This window comes from Petaurus breviceps, unplaced genomic scaffold, assembly GCF_028583685.1.
Source record: "Petaurus breviceps papuanus isolate PSGF00001 unplaced genomic scaffold, PetGlider_PUasm1.0 90537, whole genome shotgun sequence".
Taxonomy (NCBI): domain Eukaryota; kingdom Metazoa; phylum Chordata; class Mammalia; order Diprotodontia; family Petauridae; genus Petaurus; species Petaurus breviceps.
The window spans coordinates 788,285-810,125 of record NW_027187271.1 but is presented as its reverse complement, the minus strand read 5'-3'; the positions used below and the strand labels follow the sequence as shown (position 1 = coordinate 810,125).

At 44.0% G+C, this 21,841-nt stretch overlaps 1 protein-coding gene across 2 annotated transcripts; it reads right to left on the bottom strand.

Annotated features, from left to right (window-relative positions):
• Positions 1-8,382: 8,382 nt before the first annotated feature.
• PLOD3 (procollagen-lysine,2-oxoglutarate 5-dioxygenase 3) lies at positions 8,383-21,641 on the bottom strand. 2 transcript variants are annotated; one of them, XM_069063227.1, is made up of 19 exons: positions 21,179-21,641; positions 20,692-20,783; positions 20,407-20,543; positions 16,111-16,274; positions 15,720-15,832; positions 15,420-15,483; positions 15,079-15,176; positions 14,467-14,568; positions 13,950-14,075; positions 13,505-13,626; positions 12,992-13,096; positions 12,704-12,829; positions 11,710-11,851; positions 11,505-11,618; positions 11,209-11,277; positions 10,734-10,838; positions 10,249-10,395; positions 9,233-9,358; positions 8,383-8,825 (listed from the first exon to the last, which is right to left on the bottom strand). In XM_069063227.1, the coding sequence occupies exons 1-19, from the start codon at positions 21,345-21,347 to the stop codon at positions 8,670-8,672; spliced, it is 2,277 nt and encodes a 758-aa protein (XP_068919328.1). In that variant the 5' UTR covers positions 21,348-21,641; the 3' UTR covers positions 8,383-8,669. The 2 variants fall into 2 exon arrangements, with proteins under 2 accessions (XP_068919328.1, XP_068919327.1); XM_069063226.1 differs by having other exon boundaries at positions 13,950-14,078; positions 21,179-21,640.
• Positions 21,642-21,841: the final 200 nt, after the last annotated feature.

Below are 21,841 nucleotides of genomic sequence, written 5' to 3'. Positions count from 1 at the left end.
TGTTTGTGGATAATATAGAAAATGATATATCCATTCTATATTGTTTAATATACAATATCTTTTCATTTCATTACCTTTGAAATGTGACCCATTATCACTTTGAATCTGCACTGGGGTTCCATAATATGAGATCTAGAGTTTTATAGGTGTTTTTCTGGGTTGCATTCTTATAAAGACAAGCCACCAGTACACCTGAATAGATATCAACACAAGTACATATAAATTTGCATCCTTTTTCTTGGGGTAGGGGACCAATATAATCTATTTGCTAGATTTGGGCTGGGACTTTTCCCTTTGCTTTTCCCCAGTTACTACCCAAGGAACAGTTTGCTCCTTTTCCAATTGACATAAATGACATTTTTCTGCTCTCTGTTTTAACAATGAATAAGAGATACTAATACCCAGATCTTGTGCCCACCGGTGTGTGACCTGGACCCCTAAATGGCTGTCCATTTGGTGGACCCATTTTGCTAATACTGGATCATCAGTTGTCAAAGTAGGGACAATATGCTAGTTGATCAGCATGAGCATTGTACTCATGTTCTGGTGTGGTGAGGGTCACATGAGCATCTACATAAAAAACTAACAAATAAGTAACCAAAGACATGTCCCATATATCTTCCCATAATTCTTTGCCCCAGCCTTGTTTACCATGAATTTCCCAATTTTGATTTTTCCACATGGGCATCCCAACCCATTAGCTACTGCCCATGAATCAGTGAATATATGACACTGTCCTCCTTGTTCTGTTTTTATGGCTTGATATACTGCCATAAGTTTAGCATATTGACTACTTCCCCCTAGCCCAGTACTTTCCAAAGTCCTTCTAGTACATGGGTTATAAGCTACTGCTTTCCAATGTCTTTTTTGGCCCAAATATTTTGCTGTTCCATCAGTAAACCATGCATGTTTCTTCACTTCTTCACTTAGTCCATCATATCCATCATTCCATCTTACCAAGCACTGTGCTAACTGTTGCCTTAATTCAGAGGTGTATCATGTCCCTCAGTATCAATGTTAGCTATAGATTCATGTAGAGCAGAAACTCTACTTTTGCCAGTTTTAGCTCCATTTTGAATATACCACTTCCATTTAATTATACTAGCCTCTTAGTCATGTCCAATTCTGTGAGAAGCTGGGGTACTCATTACCTAGGTCATAATCGGTATTCCAGGCCTTAATGTTACTTCATGGCCCAGAGTCAGTTGTTCAGTCTCTATCAAAGCCCAATATGCAGCTAACAACTGCTTTTCGAAAGGTGTATATTGCACTCCAGATGAAGGAAGTTTCCTGGACCAAAATCCTAAAGGTACATTTCAGCTTTGTTGTTTCTACTATAAACTCCAGTTTGCATAATCATCCTGTACAGTCACTTGTAGTTCTACTGGACCATTCTGCATAGGCCATAAATCTAGAGCCAATTGTATAGCAGCTTTGGCTTCCTCAAAAGCTTTATTCTGCTCAAGTCCCCAGTCAAATTCATATTTCTTCCTGGTAACTTTATATAAGGGTTTCAAAATCTGACCCAGGTGTGGAATGTGATGTCTCCAATACCCAAATAATCCTATAGACTTTGGGGCCTCTTTCTTATTGGTAGGGATAGGAACACCCTGAATCTTTTGTCGGATTTGTGGCGGAATCTCTTGCAGGCCCTTATTCCACTGTATTCCCCAAAATTTTACATTTTGAGCTGGTCCTTCAAGGTTTAATTTCCCACCCTTTCCTTTTTTTTTTTTTTTTGCTTTTTTGGAGGGCAATTGGGGTTAAGTAACTTGCCCAAGGTTACACGGCTAGTTTTTTTGTCTGGGTGTTAAGTGTCTGAGGCCGTAACCGAACTAAGGTCCTCCTGACTCTGGGGCCAGAGCTTTACTCACTGTGCCACCTAGCCGCCCCTACCCTTTTCTTTTCATATGTCCAGTCAAAAGTGTCAAACTCTTCTCTACTTCTCTTACATTTTTTCCCCTGTATCATAATATCATCAATGTAGTGGGTAAGCTGTATACCAGGTAGCTTTAATTCATCCAAATGTTCAGCCACAATCCTCTGACAAATAGTGGGACTACACAGATATTCTTGTGGCAAGCAGGTGAAAGTATATTGTCTGCCCTGCCAAGTGAAAGTAAACTGGTTCACTGTTTAGAGTCTATTGGGATGGTGAAGAAGGCATTGGCCAAATCAATCACTGCATACCAAGTCCCATCACACTTCTGAATCCTTTCTATTAAGGTGACAGTATCCAGAACAGCAGCATACAAGGGAGGAGTCACTTATTCAATTGTCTATAATCCACTGTCATTCTCCACATCCCATCTGATTTTCATACTGGCCAAACAGGATTATTCCATCATGTGGTTGGAGGGACTAACAGCCCTGCCTCAATATATTCCTTTATAGTATTGGAAATTTCATCTTGCCCACCTGGCACACAATACTGCTTTAAAATAATTGCTTCAGAAGGTTCAGATAAAGTGATTGGGTCCATTTTTATTTTTCCCACTAAAACTGTATTAATTCCCATCTTCCTTACTGCAAATTGACATCTTCCTTCAGGTAAATTCAGTCATACCTCTCAATATATTTATTCCAATGAAGTATTCAGGAATGCGTCCAATAACCACAGTATATTCTTTCTTAGGTAATTGTTCAATTTTCATCAGTAGTTTGATTTCTCTGGCTGATATTTAAGCCCCTCCTAGTCCTGTGACCATAATAGGAGTTCCACACTTGAACTTATCAAGGTTCCCATAAATAAGGGAGGCCTCCACCCCAGTATCTAACAAGGCCCTGGTTACAGTATTTGATCTATTTGATCCATTTTTATATATAGTCAGATTAATATGGGGTCTGCAATCTTGTCTGTGTCTTTCTTTAATCTGAGCTGGGGCTTGGACAATTTCCTGTTCTCCCTGAAAGTGTGATGAACTTGGATTCAATGGTGCAATGGGAATGTAAATTTTTAAGATCTTCCCTGTCCCTAGGCTAAAGTGCACCTGGAGCCTGGGGTGGGAGGCTTGTTTTTCAGTAGATACTTTTTGATTGACCAGTGGGTCAAGAAGGTTGTTACATTCTCTGAGCCAGGAGAAGGCTATATAAACACTGATTTGAGGCTTTGTTTTGGGGCTCACTATGAGACTCTGGGAAGCTGTTGTTGAGAGCCCCCTGGCTTTGAAAAACCCAGATGTTGATTTGGTATGGATGTAATGGTTGGACAGTTTGGAAACCTGTCCACTTGATCTATTTCTCTGTCTTGATAATTCTGTCTGTATACTCTGAAGTTCGGGATGCTGACCTTTTTCCCCTGAACTAGGTAAACGATATATGTTTGACTGATTAAAGTAAGCTTGTTAACCCATTTTGAGTTGCTTTCCTTTAGCAAAGCAGATCTAAGAACCTGTGGTGGTGGCAGCCACCCTGGGGGACACTGGGGTGCTTGCCTCAACAAATGGTTCAGGAGCATCTATAGGGACAGTCCTTACTTCTCTATTCCGTCTGACATGCTAAATTCCTTATCACAGTACATTTTATATAGTTCATTAGTTGGAATACCATCAATTTTTCTAAAATCAACCCCTGTTCTCAATAGAGCAATAAACAATTCTTTTCTGGTCAATTGTGATAGTAATGGCAATTAAAGATTCCCCTGTATTGGCTTGGTTTTCAAATTGATTGTATTAAAACCCAGAGCTTGTTAATCCCACCTGTGGGATGGACTTTTTGATGTGAAAAGAAAGTCCTGACTGGGAGGAGCTGGTGACGTAGATTTGGAGAGACAAGAGAGAGGCGGAAGTTCTTTTTGGAAGCAGCACCTTGTGTAGAGGGAGAGACTAAGAGATTGCTGGTGGCCGCTTTGAATTGCCCTGGACTTTTGAGACCTGACCCCTGAGCTGCCAAGGACTGAGGAGACATGGCTGTTTTGCTGGTACTTTGTCTGTCTGTTTTGATGTTATTTTGCCAGATTTGTCCACTGGTGAAAGACTGTCCTGTTGAAGAAGTCCTGGAACCTGGCATTTGGTTAAGAAGGCCTGAGACTGTCCTGCAGACAGAGAGTGAATACTGTCCACTGGTGAGGGACAGTACTGAGAGTGAATACTGTCCACTGGTGAGGGACAGTACTGTTGTTGCAGGGGTCTGGAGACTGTCCGGCAGACAGAATGAATACTGTCCACTGGTGAAGGACAGTGCTGTTGTTGCAGGGGTCTGGGAGCCTTTCTGTTGGTTCAGAAGCCCTGAAGAAGGATTTTCTTGTTGTATGTTTACAGAAATCCTGGGAGAGGGCTTTGCTAATGTGTTCAGGGGTTCTAGGACTGTTCTACAGACAGAGGATAAATTCATGAAGGGACTGGCAATGTATCTTATGGCCTTGCTAAGCCTTGTCTCTCCAGGAACTAAGATTGCTGAGAACTTGCCTCGTGTCAAGATGAAGAAAAGACCTCCATTTGGGTATTAAGTGCTGTGTTTAAACTTGATGTAACTCTGGGGTAGATTCAATTGTGATCCAGGGGTGGGGAACTTTTGACCTTTTTGTGTTCTATGGTTGAGCAAATGAATGTATTTTACTTATGTTTGGAAACTAATCTCCATTTGAGAAGAGGGGCTTTGTGGTGGACTTAATTAAGGTATAGCCTAGGGGTGGAGAAGTATTTGGAACAGAGACTTTGTAATTGATTGAATGATTGGAAAGTCCTGGGGTGGGGTAGGCCTTGGAGATGATTTAATCACACTTAGTAAATGCTGTATTTTGAATGATGTCATGTTTTGATCTTCTCTGTTCTGGGTTTGTTACTGAATAAAATAGAGAGCACCTATGCTGGTATTTTGAACCTGGGAAGTTGCCTTTGCTTGGTATTACATTACATCAATCTATTCTGACTTTGAATCCTCTGGCCATTTACTTTTCTCTCATGAGGAAATTTATCTTTTTCCCATTCTCCTAAGTCACTTAGCTGTGAAATCTTATCCAGCACCTCTGACAGAAGGTGTCCTATTTCAGCAATTAATAGAGTCAGAAGTAGGTGTTTATAAGCAGGAGGAGCTGTCTTCACCATGATATTTCTATGAGGAACTGCTAACGGGATTTCATGATACATATCTGCATCTCCAGCCACAACAGCAGTTTTCATTACTTCTTTTTTCAACTTTCTCATACAGTCTCTAAATGAGTACCAGGGTCTGTCTCCACTAGGCCACATAGAATCAGTAGGATATATTCTATTGAATCCAGCAGCAGCTAAAGCTAACAGATTGGTCATATTGGTTATACTGCCAAATGAAAGTCTCTAAAAGCTTGCTGGACAAAAGGATTCTGGCAAATACTTATAAATTTCTAGCAGTCCACTCTATCTATTACTATCCCAGCAGCTCCTTCATCCTGATTCTTATCATCCAAGACACTAAGGATTCTCCCATCCTTTGGGTGAATCTGTTCAAAACATCAGTAATTTCCTGCTTAGTGAAATCCTCAAGTATCTCCTTAAACACTGCTTGCCTTCCCTGACTCTCCTGCCTTCTTAGAATGGGTCAAGCTTTTGCCTCTATAAAAGCTTCACCATTAAACAATACATTATTCTGTATTGTATCACTTGTTCCCAATGCGCTCTCTTGGAAGTTGTCATAGCAACGGCTTTATGAACTTTTCTCCTGTTACTTTTTTGTTTCTTTTTCTGAGCCAAATTTACAACAGCCCTCTCTGCTTCCAGAGACTTTCCAGTACTCTCTCCTTCCACCTGAGACTCTCCAGATTACTCTTCTAAAGGAGAGTGCAAATACTGGCTGGCACTTAGCCAACTCTTGTAACAGTTTGTCTCTGCCTTTACACACAATACAATTTTGCCTGTCAGCAAAACCCAGCCTCTTCTACTCACTGCCTCCAGTTCTCTCCCAGGTTTTATTGGTATTCTTTGAAAACATGTTTATAAATCTAGTTTCTCCCTGTTCCCAGTTTTCACAGAGCCCTGTACTTGCTAGACCACTCCCTTGCTAGGGAAGCATATGGCAAATCCTCCCATCCTGGGATAGCCATTTCTCCTAAATCCCTTCTGCCTCCAACTAGAGGCAAATATCCAACTAGATATTTCGCAGTCTCATCCTCATCACCAAATGTAGCACCAGTGCAATATTTACAGCTCCCACCATCACGATAAAGACTGTGACTATAAGCATTGCATGACATTTGATCACAAAATATACCAAACTTTCTAGATAGAGGACAGAACTGAAGCATTTATTTAGACACCAGAAAAACAAATCCCAAAGCCAGTAAGCTGATTCCATCATAGTATCAAAGATATTCAGAAGCCATAATAATGCTGAGAGCCACAGCATCCTTCAGCCTTCCCACAAACCAATACAAGATCAATATTTACTCACAAACCTCTCTAGCTCCTTGTCTCAGCCTTCTCTCTCTCCTACCATCTGGCTAGCTCTGACCACCAGCTTCCTGTGGGCTTTGCTTCCCTTCAGCAAAACTCCCACCAACAGGCTCCATGAGACTACATTTATCCTATTAGGGGATAGAATTTATCTTCCCAGCAGGTAAGTTTCCTGTGAGCTCTGCTGCACCCTTCAGCCATTTCCCTCTATCACAGGCTCCATGTGATTACATTCAGCCTATTGGGGGCAGAGTCTACTTTCAAAGCAGGGGAGGTCTTCAAACTCCCTCCTAGGTCTGTTTAGGGTCAGGGAAGATCTTCAAATTCCCATTCCCATTACACCTAGCAATGAACACTGAAAAGAGAGAAGCTGGCAGCAACACAGAAGACCTTCAGAAGCAACCAGGGCTCATCCCTGAGTGAATCTTCAGTGTTCAGCTGGTGTGAAGTGGTAACAAGAGGAAAATGGAGAGTTTCACCGATCAGTGGGATGGGTACCTGGAAAAGCATGAAGCCAAGTCAATCAACCTCTGAAATATATTGCAGACCTTCCACTACCACTTTAGCGATTTATGCTTTATTCAGTAGGCAAAGAGGAGTCTTGCACAGAGCTGTGATTAGAGCAGCACCCTATAAATATTACTTTCGCAGATTGTGAAGGATAGAATAGAGTGGAGACAAGGAAACCATATATAATAATTATTGCAATAGCAATGATCCAATCAGATGATACTGCAAGCCTGTATTAGTGTGGTGGAGTGGAAAAGATGACAAAATGGAAACACTGTCAAGATTAACAAGGACTTCTTTAAGTGAACTGATGGGACTAATGAGAAACTTTCGGGAATCAGAGATGGCTCCAAGTTTCATGACTGTTTGAATGATTGGTGATGCAGTTGACAGTGTTAGAGAAGTCAGCGGAGACTTCAGAGTCATGTGAGCAGAAAGATAGAGGACTAGACATTTTCTCTGATCTCCATTTACTTCTTAAATCAATCCAAACTATAAATTATGTGTCAAAGATAAAGCTGTCTCCATGGTTTAAGACACCCAGAATCCAAAAGAAGGTAAAAAACAAAAGAAAGAAAACTATGAACTCACTGATCTGATCTCACTCAGCACTGTCCCCTAGGTCCCACGTGACTATCAATGAGGCTACACTAGCAGACCCAAACACATGACACAGGCTTACAACCCTGGTTGTCTCTACTTCTTCCCAGTGTCATAGAGACCTTACCTCCAAGACCTTACCTCAAAAAGCTGCTGACATTTGCTTGGGCCTTAACAACCAGCATGGCCATAGCCCTTCGGGAGCAAAAGCTTTCTGGGGACTGTGACCCAAAAGCACTAGTGCTACAGTGCTCTGAATTGCTGGTGATGGGTCAGAGATCTGAGGAACAGGGAGAGTGGGACAATTCATCAGGGCAGCCCTCCACCAAGCCTGAGGGAGACAGCAAAGCAACTGGGGCCAGTTTTGACCACTTTAAAAGTCATTTAGGGTATAGACCTAAACCATGAATTATCCAGTGTGGAAGGAGGTTAAGATGCTTTGAGATTCAGCTCCCACAGGAAACCACAATTAGAGGAAGAGGGAGTCAGAAAGTGAATAGTGGGAAAAATAATCTCTCCAAAGCTGCTTCAGGCTTTCCTTCTTTCTCCTCTCTCCACTTCCCTTTGGTGAATATCAGTCTTCCTGTATTCAGTGATGTGTGGGGAGAGTGGAAAGCCAATAGGGATAGAAACCAAAGTATCATGGGATTTAAAGCAAGAAGATACTTTAGAAGTCAACTAGTCCAGCCCCCTCATTTTGCAGATAAGGAACCTGAAACTCAGAGAATTTAAAGTGATATGTTCAGGGTTGCACAGTAATTAGCAGAGTCAGGATTTGAATATAAGTCCATGCACTCCAATTTAATGTTCTTTCTACTACCCCAAATGAGAACAGAGGTACAAGAATGGGATACTCTTCCCAGGATGGATGCATGATTATAGGATAAACACATGGACACAAAGGTTACAAATCCTCCTTTATTCAATAATTTATCACACAGGGAACCTCTCCCAGATGCATTTGTGGCTGAAGGTAGGGAGAGAAAGGACAGGAGTTCCAAGGGCTACCTGAGAGGGCCATATCAAGGCAAGGTAGACAAACACACATTGAACTGACAGACAATAAATACACATCATGGAGCAGAACTCAGAGAAATTCTTCTGTCCCCTTTCCCTAGCAATGAGGAAGGGGGCTGGACCTAGGGCCCAAGAAGGCACAGTGGTGATAGGAAAAAGAAAAGTAGTTAACTGTCAAGGATCCACAAAAGACACCATGATGTATCGTGTGCCTTTTGTAGTGGGTAGTCCTTCATGGTAGTGGGTGAGGCGTCCAGGGTGCAAAAGCCCCCAGCCTTTTCTTGGAGATGAGACAATGCAGTCATATCGCAGGAATCGGCAGCCTCCTCCCTAAATAAGGAGAAAACCCAGGAAGACAAGATATCATGGCAGATAAAATCAGATTCGCAAGGGTTAAAGCTGGGATAGGGGAGAAGACTTGGGTTAATAAGAGACTGAAGTAAGAAGAGGAAGAGGAAGAAATTATAACAGAGATTTAAACAAAAAGCAAATAGGGGAGTGTGTGTGTTTACCAAAGAAAGAGAAATGGGAAACAAAAGGAGAGGTAAATATGTATATAAGATGAGAAAGAAAAGCTCCGGGTTTTTTTTTTTTTTTGGACATCTTATGTCCTGAGGCCAAGGGGTTGTGGAGATCTCAAGCATATCTCAGAGGGTAGTAAGAAAAGGGTAATTTCATTTGATTCCCAGAAGGGGGAAGGTATATCACATGGAGAGGGGAAGGATATCCCTGCTTACTTCATAGTCAAGACCCTTGCTATTGAGTGCAATGTTGAGGGTGAAAGTAGAAGAATCATGATGTGGACGCAAGGATGGCTGTTCATCTGGCCGGTACCGCACCACAAAGTTCATCACAGCTCGGGTCTGGGGAAAGACAAAAGAGGATCATGACCTGCGGTCAAGAATCAGGCCAGGAGGATCATGAAGATGGACTTGGGAAGCAAAGGGGAAAGTCCCATGGTCCTCAGTTAGAACCTCTATCTTCCCTTTGAGCTCTACAGCTACAATCCCATGACAGCCTAGTTGAAGCAGGAAAGTGCCTCAAGGAGGCATCAGGCAAGCCACAAGGTGGCACTATTCTTGCCAGTGCTCAATGGGAACCAAAGTTTGTATCCTGAAGCTTGTACCAAAAATAGTCAAATACAGACCATTCCTGTTTGTTGGGCAACTCTACTCCCCTCTCCCCAATCCATCTCTCCAGCTGTATAAGACACCATTTTGTGGCAGTTCTTCCCTTTCTTGGGTCTCTTGATGTACAGTGTAGTCAGACCTCATCAGCATACACAAATTAGGGATGGATCTGGTGAGGCAGGTACAGTGGGCAGAGCCCTGGACATATTATCAGAAGAACTGGGAGTCCTGGCTCTGCCACTTACCATTTATGTGATTCTAGACAAGTCACTCTGGGCCTCAGTTTCTTTATCTACAAAGTTGGGATAATACCTGTCCTACCTCCCTTAGGACTGTTACGAGTATCAAATGAGATCATGGATAGATGAGTTATCTGTAATTGCTAAGTACTAAGTGAAGATAAGCATCATTTGTTTTCTTAGTACTCTCCCCACCAATCCCTAAGGAAGGACCTAAAATCAGAAATCACGGTCCCAAAGTGAAAGACTCAGAAGCTCACAGGGATCATGCAGGGAAAGGGAGGGTTGACATTGAGATCTGATGGGGGAAATTAGGTTGTTGGGGATGGAGGGTGGAAGAGGCTGTGAAGAGAAGTAGTTCCATGTCCCCTTGCATTAGCCAACCTTTGTGTGGTACCCTGGGAATAGGTTCTCTGTCATGGGTCCCACATAGGTTCTCAGGAATTGCAGCCATTCATCTTCATAACCCAGCTGCTTCATATGAATGTCTACAGTAGGCACATTCTCATATCCTCCTGCCAACCTAGAGTCCTAAAGGGGAGAGTTTGGGCACACAGAGGTTGAGCCATCTCTACTCTCTCCTAGAAATATCCTTTCCCCAAGAGTTTCTTAAGCCCTTATTGCTACTATTGCCACCCACCACCACCCTGTACTGACCCCACATCACCTAGCCCCTATGTCCCCCTTAATCTCCTGGGTTTATGTCTCTTTTATCCCCTTCCCCTACCCTCTCACTCATTCCCAAATCATCCTTAATCCTACATTCCCGTCTTTTCCCTAGGATTCCTTCATCCTCCCCATCCCTTCTTTCCAGAATACTCAGTGTCCTATCTCCTGACTATCTCCCTCTCCAAGTGACCCCATCCTACCTCATGCTTTCCCCCAGACCACTGGCCAAAGTTCTCCATCTCTTCTACTAACTCATCACACATCTGCTCCGACAACAATGGAAACCAGTACACATCTGGACATGGCTAAAGGGGCAGGGTTGAAGGAGGGAAAGGAAAGAAACACAGAGCTCTAGAATCCTGATGATTAGACACTGGGCTGAGTGACTCATTTTTGATCTGATAGAGTTGGTGGGGGAACAAAAGAAGGGGAAAGGGCCACAACTGGGGTATGGGGTGAGGGTGATAAGGCAGAGAGGAAGAGGCAGTGATAAGGACTAGAAGAATAAAGTGACAAGGATCAGGGGATGAGACAGGGCAAGATGTGTGTGTGTGTGTGTGTGTGTGTGTGTGTGTTGGGTTCAAGGGCTACATCTGGAATACTCCCTAGGGTACAGTGTTTTGGGGAGAAAGTCTATGTTTGGGTGATTGGGGATATTCCCTTAGAGGGGCTTACCTGTTCCACCATACCATCCCCATCAAGTGCCCAACTGTAATTCTCATGGATATATTGTTCTTGCCAGTCCTACAAGTAGATCATGGAGGAGACATTAGTGATTACCTCCCCCCTACCCCTAGTCCCAACAGGCTTCCACTCTAAAATCAGACACCTCAAGATTTCTCCATTCCCTCATTTTCCCCTGAGCAAGGGCAGGTGGTTATTCCCCAAAAAGATGGGATTTAAGGAGAAAGCCTAAAAGGCAAATATTCAGGTATCAAGAACTGGGGACAAAGGAGTGGCCCCTTCCTCACCAGAGGGTTGTCAAAGATCTGCCAGAGGTCAGGGTATAGGTGTTCTGTTCTGTAACGGGCTGTGGACAAAAGTCGCCCAAACTCCTCCTGGTTACTGAGATGGAGGAAGATACCCTAGGGAAGAAAAAAGGTGAGATTAAAAGAACTAGAGAATGGTCCTCCAAGTCTCCACTTGCCCCAAGGACCTAGAGATCAAATTTCATACCTTATCACGGACAGTCTTGCAGAAAGCCATGTCAGGATCACTCTCACTCTGTGAGAATACTTCTCTCTGGGGCAGCTCATTCCGAAGTGTCTTCCCTTTAATCAAATAGGCCTGGGATATATACGGTACATTCCATATGCCCCTGTGTATGTGTTGAAGAGAGCAAGGTTAGAATAACAATAAAGCTCATATAGTGTTTTATAGTTACAAAGTATTTTATATATATTATTTTACTTAATAGTTCATTTCCATATTACTTGGGAGTGTACTTTTCTCACAATCCTGCTATGGGGTAGGTAATACAAATATCTCCACTGTACAGAGGAGGAAACTGAGGCTTAAAGAAGCTAACCAATTCCTTCAAGGTCATACAGAAAGGGAAAGAGCTCAAATGGAAACCAGGCCTGCTGATACCCCATGCACTGCTTCGTACTTCATGCTGCCTCTACCCAAATCAATAAAGAGCCCTCCACCCCTGAGGATGCACCTGCTTTTTCATCCCAGGTGTATACAGGGATCAACCTGTTACCCTTTACCTCAGCAGGGTTTACCTTGACCTGCTTCCTGCTTCCCCAAGCCCTGCTCCTCTGAGCTATGAATCACAAAGGGATGGATTGTCAATGGGAAGGTGTCTGGGAGACTGGTCAGGAGGCTATTGCAGTAATTCAGGTGAAAGTAAGTCAATAGGGGAGGCCAGGTAGCACAGCGAGTAAGAGCACCGGCTCCAGTGTTGAGATAGACCTGGAGATCGAATCCCGGGCTCAGACACTTAGCACCCACCCAGAAACACCTGGCCATGTAACCTTGAGCAAGTTACTTAACCCCAATTGCTTAAAAAAAAAAAAAGAAAGTAAGTCAATAAACATTTATTAAGCACTCAATGGTGATAAGGGCCTGAACTAGGGTAATGACAGTGTTAATGTTGAGAAGAGGACAGATACAAAAGATGTAGTGGAAGGTAAGGCAAGGATTCCTGCAGAGGAAGAAGACTCACACTCGTTTCCTCTGCACCAACTCCACATAATCCTCAGATCGAGCATAGTACTCCTCAGGACTCAATGCCCCCCAGAAATTGGACCAGAGTTTCCCATGTCGAGACAACATGGGAGCTATCACTTTCCTGGAGGGAAAAGGGAGACTGAGGTGAGAACTGGGTTGAAGAAACCTAAGGGTCACCTGGGGTATCCCTTAGGGGTGGACATAAGGGGGAGGGTCTTCTTGAGAGGAAGAAAAGGATTTGAGAATCCTTTCAGAAATTTGGGGAGTGACCCAGCTGGGTGACCTGTTCTCCTCAATGAGGTTGCGCAGAGTCTGGGGATTGGTGATGACAGCATCTGCGTCCAGGCTAAAATAGAATTCACACTCAGAATCCTGACGACAGCTGTCCCTGTGGACAAACAAATGGACTGGTGAGTCCCTAGATGCAAGCCTACCTTCCTTCCTACTTTCTTCTCATCCCCACTTTCAGCTCCCAGAGAAGAGGAGATAAATTAATTCAAGCTACAATAAGATGGATCAAAGACAAAATTCTGGAAAGAATTCTTACTATGGAGAATGGATAATATAAGGAAAAGCAAAGTTTCAACTTCCCCAGACATCTCTAGGCATGATCCCACCTAAGCATGGGGACAGTTGGATTGGCACAAATATAGGGAAACAGGATGGCACAGGGCAGAGGTATAAGGATGGCTAAATTAACCTGTAATGCTGGAGATGGCCAGGATATAACAGTGGGATGACTAAGTAGGTATCAGTGTGGCTAAATTGTCCCCTTCCCCACTCCAAATTTGCTCACATAGCCATGTCCCGGGCCTGGGCAGGAGTCAGAGCTTCCTCTGGTCCAACAAGCTTCACAGCAGAGAAATGGTCCTGGAGCTGAGGCCAAGCAGCTGCAATGTGGGGCTCATGATGGACCTCCTAGGGTTGAGAAGAAGGGAAAGATAGAAAAAGATTGAATAATAAGGGGCAAAAGAGATGGGGGAGATCAGAGGAAATTCAAGATTGGGGTGATGGTGAGGAAAGGACAAGGGAAGAAATTAGAAAAAGTCAGGAGGTCAGGCCCACTAAAGGAGGTAAGACTTAAATTAAGGTTTTATTTGACATTGACAAGCATTATTGGGGCTGGGGGATACAAATATAAAATGAAAACAGTGCCAGTCCTCAAGAAGCTTACATTCAGCTTGGGTCAAGTGGGGTTATCTCAGGAGGTAGCTTGGGAAAGTGGGATGAGTTTATCTCACATTATTATGCAGGAAGAGTGTCATCTGCTCTGGTGGATAGTCAATGAATAGCAACCTCTGTAGAAATCGAGGCAGGAATGGAGTTGGCTGTTCCACAAATACAGACAGAAGCACCTTGGGCAAAGGCTGCTGTAGAAGGAGCACGTGAGGAAGACTGTCATTTGGAAGCCTATCACTCCCACCCCCCTCCAGAGACAGACACTATTTCCCTAATGATACCTATGTATATTTACAAACCTAAAGTCCCAGGCTGAGGGGAAAGTTACCTAAAGGGAAGAGACCAAAACCCCACACTCTCTTGCCCCTTAACAAACAAAGCCAGCAAAAATGGGCTGGGGGGGAAACCCAGACACTCTTTCTCCATCCTGTCCTTTCCAGGAGCTCCCTCTGACCCAACTAACATCTAGCACAGAGCTGTGAACACTGTTAATGTTTGTTACATTAGACTGAATACTACCTAACTCCTCCATACCATTTCATTCCTCCCTTCCCTTTCTCATCCTCACAATCTCCTTACCTGCCGCTCCTCTAGATCTATCCGGTCTCGGTCACAGAATCCGCAGCCTCCCTCTGGGGTCCAGCCATTAGGGATGTAGTTTCCCAAGTAATTCAGCTGGAGCTATTACAGAGAGAAAAGCAAGCAAAAGTCTGAGTCCAAGAAGCTAAGGGGGTCATGAATTTCACAGAAGTGAGCACACAGAGGTGGGGAGAGACATTAGCAAGAGCATTCAACTATCCCATCCATTCTATAAAAGCTAGGTGACACAGTGGATAGAACACTGGATTAAAGTCTGGAAGATTTGAATTTGAATCCTGCCTCGCATAAATTCTAGCCATGTTACTGGGCAAATCATTTGACCTCTGAAGCCTCAGTTTCTTCATCTATAAAATGGGGATAAAAATATCACCAATCTCACAGGGTTATTGTGAAGATCAAATGAGATAATATATCCAAATAGCTTTGCAAACTTAAGCACTATTTAATGTTAGCTATAGGTTTTGCTTATTATTATTATTGTTATTATTATTATTAAGGATCACTATGCAGGCATCCAGATTACAGAGGTACAGTAATTCCTGGGATAGAGGGGTTCCTTAGGGATGTTAACAGGTCCATGGGGAAAGGTACCTTGGTGGGTCCATTGCCATGGATCACGACAGGGAGTGTATCATAGGCCACATTCCGAATACGAACTTGATTCCGGTCAAACTTTAATACCACCTCATCTAGGGGAAAGAAGGAAGTCAAGTTTTATACTTCCCATCCCCAGGGTTCATAGTACTACAGACATGAATAAATTTTTGTACTCCAAAAGGCAGATTCTTCAAGGGAGGGACCTCAGCGTCGATATAATTACATGAAGTACTCCTCTTAATTCTGGGATTTTCCCAACATCATGTGACCCAGTTCCCCTTGAGAATCTCCCAACCACTCATCAACCTTAATCGATCCCCCTTCATCTTCCTGACCTATGGCTCCATTGAGATTCTGAAAGATTCGAGATTTGTGATCCAAAGCCAAGCCAAGTTTTTCCTAGAGGGGTCAAAAGAGGGAATGTTAATTGAAGAAATTCCCTCTTCCCCCCAAATTTCTTTCTTCCCATATTTCTTTTATATACTTCTTTCCATCTTCCCAGCCTCCCAGATTTTTCTCCAGCTACATTACTTTCCCTCTCCCTCCACCAGTGAGTTCCAACTCTTCCCCCACCAGGAGAAAAAGGACCCCCTTTTCTAGGTGTTTCAGACTTCTTCCCAATCCCCTCTCCTCACTCTGAGTCTGGAGTCCAGGTAGAGCCGAGTGTAGAACAACTGGTCATCATCATCATCCTTGTATTTCCACTGACGAACAATATGATGGATGGTAGGGGCAAAGCCAATGAACCCTGTCCAGGTGGGGTAAACTTTGGAACCCAGGTGTCCAACCCCTGATAGACCAGGTATATAACTCCCCTCCTCCTAGTTCTCTGTGCCAAGTCTTATCTATAGGATTCCTAGGGGCCCAGGAGCTTGCCTTCCCTATTCCACAAGTTCCTGTCTGAGACCAGGTGTCCAGCCCAACCCCACTGCATCCCATATTGTCTTTCCTTCATTCCAACCCTGAGATTGACCTAGCCCCAGTCACCAAAGTGACCCAGCTAACCAGCTCCCCCTGGACACTTACCTCCAGAATTGAGGAAACGTTTTCCATTTGCCACAGTGGGGTACTTCTCTGCTAGCCCCCACTCTGGCCAGCAGAAACTCTCAGCTGAAAAGAGTAAGCGGCTGCCACTCTGAAGAAATTTCCACAGCAACTCTTTGGGACTCCCAGCTAGAAGTACATCATAGCTGTGTGAAGGAGGAAGAGGAGAGCATCTTTTTAGAACCACCGCCTTCTCACTCCCTAGTTGCTACTTCTGCCCATACATTTGGTGCAATAGAAAGACTGCTGGATTTGAAGTCAGAGAACTGTCCCTGTAGCCTTCTTGCCCAAGACATCCCTCTGCACTCAAGAGCCCCCTTCTCCCAATGGTGAGTTCCTCCTGGAACCTCTATTTTGAGGAAGTGCCCTGTGAACCACCAGCTTCTCACCCTAAAAGTTCCCTCATCTCCTATGGCCTTCTTACCCTGGAACATTCCTCTGCCCCTGTGACCTCCTTCTCCAATTGGTGAGTTCCTCTCAGAACTCCATTTTGAGAAAGGGCCCAAGCCAGTGATCCTTCATGCCTCTCCTGTCTGTGCTTCTGATTTTCTGGACTTCACCACCATACTTTCCTCACTCCTCCTCTTATGTGATATCTTCCCCAATTAGAGATGTAAGCTTCTTCTTTCTTTTTTTTCAAATGCTTTATTAACTTCTGGTTTACATCATTCATTTCTGCCAGATTTTGAGCTACAAATTTTTTTCCCGTTTTTCCCCTACTGTAGCAGCAAGCACCCCAAGCGTCCTCAGGGTTTGCTGCACCACAGGTTCTTGGATCTGCTTTGTTAAAGGAAAGCAACTCAAAATGGGTTAACAAGCTTACTTTAATCAGTCAGACATATATCGTTTACCTTGTTCAGGGGAAAAGGTCAGCACCCCGAACTTCAAAGTATACAGGCAGAATTATCAAGACAGAAACAGATCAAGTAGACAGATTTCCAAACTGTCCAACCATTACATCCATACCCAGTCAACATCTGGGTTTCCACATCTGGGTTTTTCAAAGCCGGGGGGGGGGCCTGGACAACGGCTTCCCAGAATTCAGATCAAATCACAGAACACTTCTCAAAGTGAGCCCCCAAAACAAAGCCTCTCACATCAGGGCTTATATAGCCTTCTCCTGGCTCAGAGAATGTAACAACCTTATTGACTCACTGGCCAATCAAGAAGTATCTACTGAAAAACAAGCCTCCCACCCCAGGCTTCAGGTGCACTTTAGCCTAGGGGCAGGGAAGATCTTTAAATTTGCATTTCCATTACACCTACCCACCACCCCAAAATAGCGGTGCCACAGGATATCCCCTCCTCCAATCTGCTCTCTCCCATATCTTCTCCCATACTCCCTTCAACTTTTCCAGTAGGGCATGGTGGATCTCTATGCCCCAATGCCTGTATATCTTATTTCCCAATTACATGTAAAATAGTATTAATAATAGTATTTATATACTTTTAAACATTTGATTTTAAAACTTTGAATTCCAGATTCATTCCCTTCTCTCTTATCACCCACCCTTACTGGGAAGATAAGCAATTCAGTATAGGTTGTACATGTGTAGCTATGCAAAACATTACCATAGTAGATATATTGTAAAAGACTGACTATATTTCCCTCCCTCCTATCCCACCACCCACTTATTCTAATCTCTACTTTGATCCTGTCCCTTTTCAAAAGTGGGTGCTGCCAATTCCATTCCCTCCCAGCCTGCCCTCCCTACCATCATCCCCCCTCTCATCCCCTTCCCCCCACTCTCTTGTAGGGTAAGATACCCTATTTAATGTGTATGTCATTCCCTCCCTGAGCCAAATTCAATTGGAATAAGGTTTTGCCTTTCTGTTCTTCCTCTCCATTGTAACCATTTTCCCTTGCCTCTTCTATATGAGATAGTTTACCCCATTCTGTCTCTCCCCATCTCCTCTCATTATATTCCTCTCTCACCTCTTAATTTCTCCTTTTAAGTATCATCCCTTCCTATTAAATTGGTCCTGTGCCCTCTATCTATGTATACCTGTAAATATATATATACACACATTCACATATGTATTCATATGCCCATATACCCTCCTATATAGACAGATATATATATATATATATATTTATATTCCCTTCAACTATTTTCATACTGAGAAAAGTTTCATCAGTTACAATTATTGTTTTTCAATATAAATAGTTCAACTTTGATAAGTTCCTTATGATTTCTTTTCCCTGTTTACCTTCTCATGCTTCTCTTGCTTCTTGTATCTGAATGTCAAATTTTCTATTCAACTCTGGTTTTGTCAGCAAGAATGCTTGAAAGTCCTGTATTCCACTGAATAACCATATTTTCCCCTGAAACATGATACTCAGTTTTGCTGGGTAGGTGACTCTTGGTTTTAATCCCAGCTCCTTTGACCTCTGAAATATCATATTCCAAGCCCTTTGATCCCTCAGTGTAGAAGCTGCCAGATCCTGTGTTATCCTGATTGTGTTTCTACAATATTCAAATTGTTTCTTCCTGGCTGCTTGTAATATTCTCTCTTGATCTGGGAATTTCTGAACCTGGCTATAATATTCCTAGGAGTTTTCTTTTTGGGATCTTTTTCAGGAGGTGATCAGTGGATTCTTTCAACCTGTTTTGCCCTCTGGTTCTATAACATCAGGGCAATTTTCCTTGAGAATTTCTTGGAGGACGATTTCTAAGTTCTTTCGTTGATCATGGCTTTCAGGTAGTCCAATAATTTTTAAATTATCTCTCCTGGATCTATTTTCCAGGTCAGTGGTTTTTCCAATGAGATATTTCACATTGCCTTCTATTCTTTCATTTGTTTGGATCTGTTTAACAGCATCTTGATTTCTCATAAAGTCACTAGCTTCCATTTGCTCCAGTATAATTCTGAAGGAATGATTCTCCTCAGTGAGCTTTTGAGATTCTTTTTCCATCTGGCAAATTCAGCATTTTGAGGCATTCTTCTCCTCACTGCCTTTTTGAGCCTCTGTTGCCATTTGAGTTAGTCTATTTTTTAAGGTGTTATTTTCCTCAGTCAGGCTGTTGACTCTCATTTTGTAATTTTCTTGCATCATTCTCATTTCTCTTCCCAATTTTTCCTCCACTTCTCTTATTTGCTTCTTAAGGTCCTCTATGGCCTATAACCAGCTGGTATTTTTCTTTAAAGCTTTTGGTGCAGGAGTCTGACTTCACTGTCTTCCTCCTGTTCCATGCTTTAATCCTTTTTGTAGCCAAAATAGGAGTGTAAAGTTGGGGTACTCTGTTTATTTTGCTTCCTTTGCCTGCTCATGTCACCACTCAGTCACTTGACCCATGGGCTTTTTGCCACAGTCTGCTACCAGACAGGAGAGCTTTGTCCCAAATGCTGGGGTTTTCTCAGCTGCCAAAGGTATTAGTTGGGTGCCCTCTCTGAAGCCTCCACACACTCTAGCAAGCTGGTCACACACCCCTAGACCACAATCCATATCCAAGCAGGTTAAAGCAAGAGCGATTACACCTCAGACTGGTTACTTGGTCCCCCTACACTCTGCAGGCCAGGAGTTAAAGCTGCCATGTGGGGAGGCTCCTCAGTGGCTTCTCACCCTGGGGGGCAAAAGCTGATGCACTCCCAGCTACTGGATCCCAAAGCCCACACTGCACTGACCTCTTACTTTGTCCTTAGCATCTATGTGTTGATAATTCTGGAAACCGCCACAGCTGCTGGTGATCTGGAGTCCCTCCAGGTGGTGGTTGGTCAGGCCTGCCCTGGGGCTAAAACCTCAGGCTTGAGGGGGCTGGGCTTGGCTCCCAGAGCTCTGCCCTGGCAGATACCTGCTGGCCTATCCTCAGCAGGAGGTTAGCTTCTTTGTGTCATTTTGTGGGTTCTGTAGCTCCAAAGTTTGTTCAGAGTCCCCTTTTACATGAATTGGGGTAGGTGGAAGCAGGAGCCCCACAGAAGTCCTCTTTCTACTCTGCCATCTTGACTCCTCCCCCCAGATGTAAGCTTCTTGAGAGCAAGAATTTTCTTTCTTTTTGTTTGTATTTGTGTACCCAGTACTTAGCATAGTGGGTACATTTACAAGTGCTTAATAAATGTTTGTTGAATTGACAAGAATTTAAATCTTGCTTTTGCCCATTTATTATGACCCCTTTGGGTCTCACTTTGCACATCTGAAAAATGATAGGGTCGGATGACCTCTAACAGGTCTAAATCTATGACCTCATGATCTTGAGCCTTTGTTCATTCAGTATCTCTCCGAATGATCTTTTCCCTTCCCTTTCCCCACCTCCAACTCAATCATTCCCAACCCTCTACCTGTCCACAAACATGATGACCATGTCCTTTCTTTCTGCATATTTCTCCATCTCTTTCTTCAGCCATCGAACCTTCTGACCTCCTCCAACTGTTCGAGCCACATCTCCTCCTCTCCATTCTTCTCCTAGGCCCAGTGTCTGTAGGAGAGAGAATGCCAGGAAGAAGAGATGCCAACCAAACAAACCCTGCTCCCCTCAAGGATCCAGAGGTGAAGTACACAGCTCTTCCTACTTCCCTTCCCCAGCACACATTCCCAACTTGCCAGCCCACCTGGGAGTTCCTCACCTGAACAGTGTAATTGAAAAACTTTGCAGACTGCAGGAATCTCAGATATCCTTCTGTCTCCTCTGTGGCAGCAGTGATCACCAAAAGTTTATCTGAAATGGTCACCAGCGAATAAGGAGCCTCTCTAAACAATATTCCTAGCCCTCCACCCCTAACCCAAAGCTCCTATTTTACACATGAGTAAGAATAAGAACGTCAGATGGGGGAGGGGAACTAAGGAAGGGGAGATATAACCCGAGCAAAAAGAAGGGGGAAGGGGGAGGGCAATGTGTTTGTTGTCCCCTTTCTAGATGAAAAATAGAAGCCAGAGAAAACTGAATCGGGACTTTTCTTAGCTTCTCAAACTTCCCCCTCCTTTTCACCTGGGGATTCTGGGTGGATAACTTCGGGGGCCGTGGCCGCTCTCCCCCTTAGACTCTATCGCAAACCTAGCAAACTTCTTCCAGGTCCCCAGCTATGCCCCCTTCCGCACTCCGCGACAACTAACCAGGATTGACTCTCTCGCCGCCGCCGAGGCTGGTGGCACCATCGGCTACAGAGGCTGACGCTGAGGCCAAGGCGCCTGAAGGTTCCAGCAGCAGCAGCAGAAGAAGAGGTGACAGTCCCAGCTGAAGCTGGAGCCTGAGCCGGAGGCGAAGTGAACCTCGGGAGCTCATGGCTGGGCGTGGACAGTGACACTGACCAGGCCAGATACCGGCAGGCGAGCGCCGGCCCGGGCTGCAGAGGAGTTGACTCTAGAGATCCCAGCTCGAGAAAGGAGCATTGGAGAAGGGAAAGGATTGAGGATAGTAGCTTCAGGGAGGGAGAAGGTGGTGTTCAGAAAGACCTGGGGAAAAAAAAAAAAAAAGACGTAACCCGAGGCGACGGAAACCGAAATCCAGCTCTCAGACAAGGCGGGGATTGTGCTAGGGCTAGCAGACGCTTTACTAGGGGCAAGTCTAGGGAAGTGGGCAGGGAAAATTAGGGAGAGTAGGGCGGGGAGGGGAGAAGGGAGAGGATTTGGGAGAATAGGAGGTGGGGAAAGGGGATTAAAACGAATTTGGAAAGGAAAGGGGGCAAAGGTTTAGGGAAAGTGAAACTCGGCAATTGGGGGAATTGAAGAAAGTAATTAGGAGGAGTAGAAGGGATTGTAGACTTTAGAAGGGCAGGG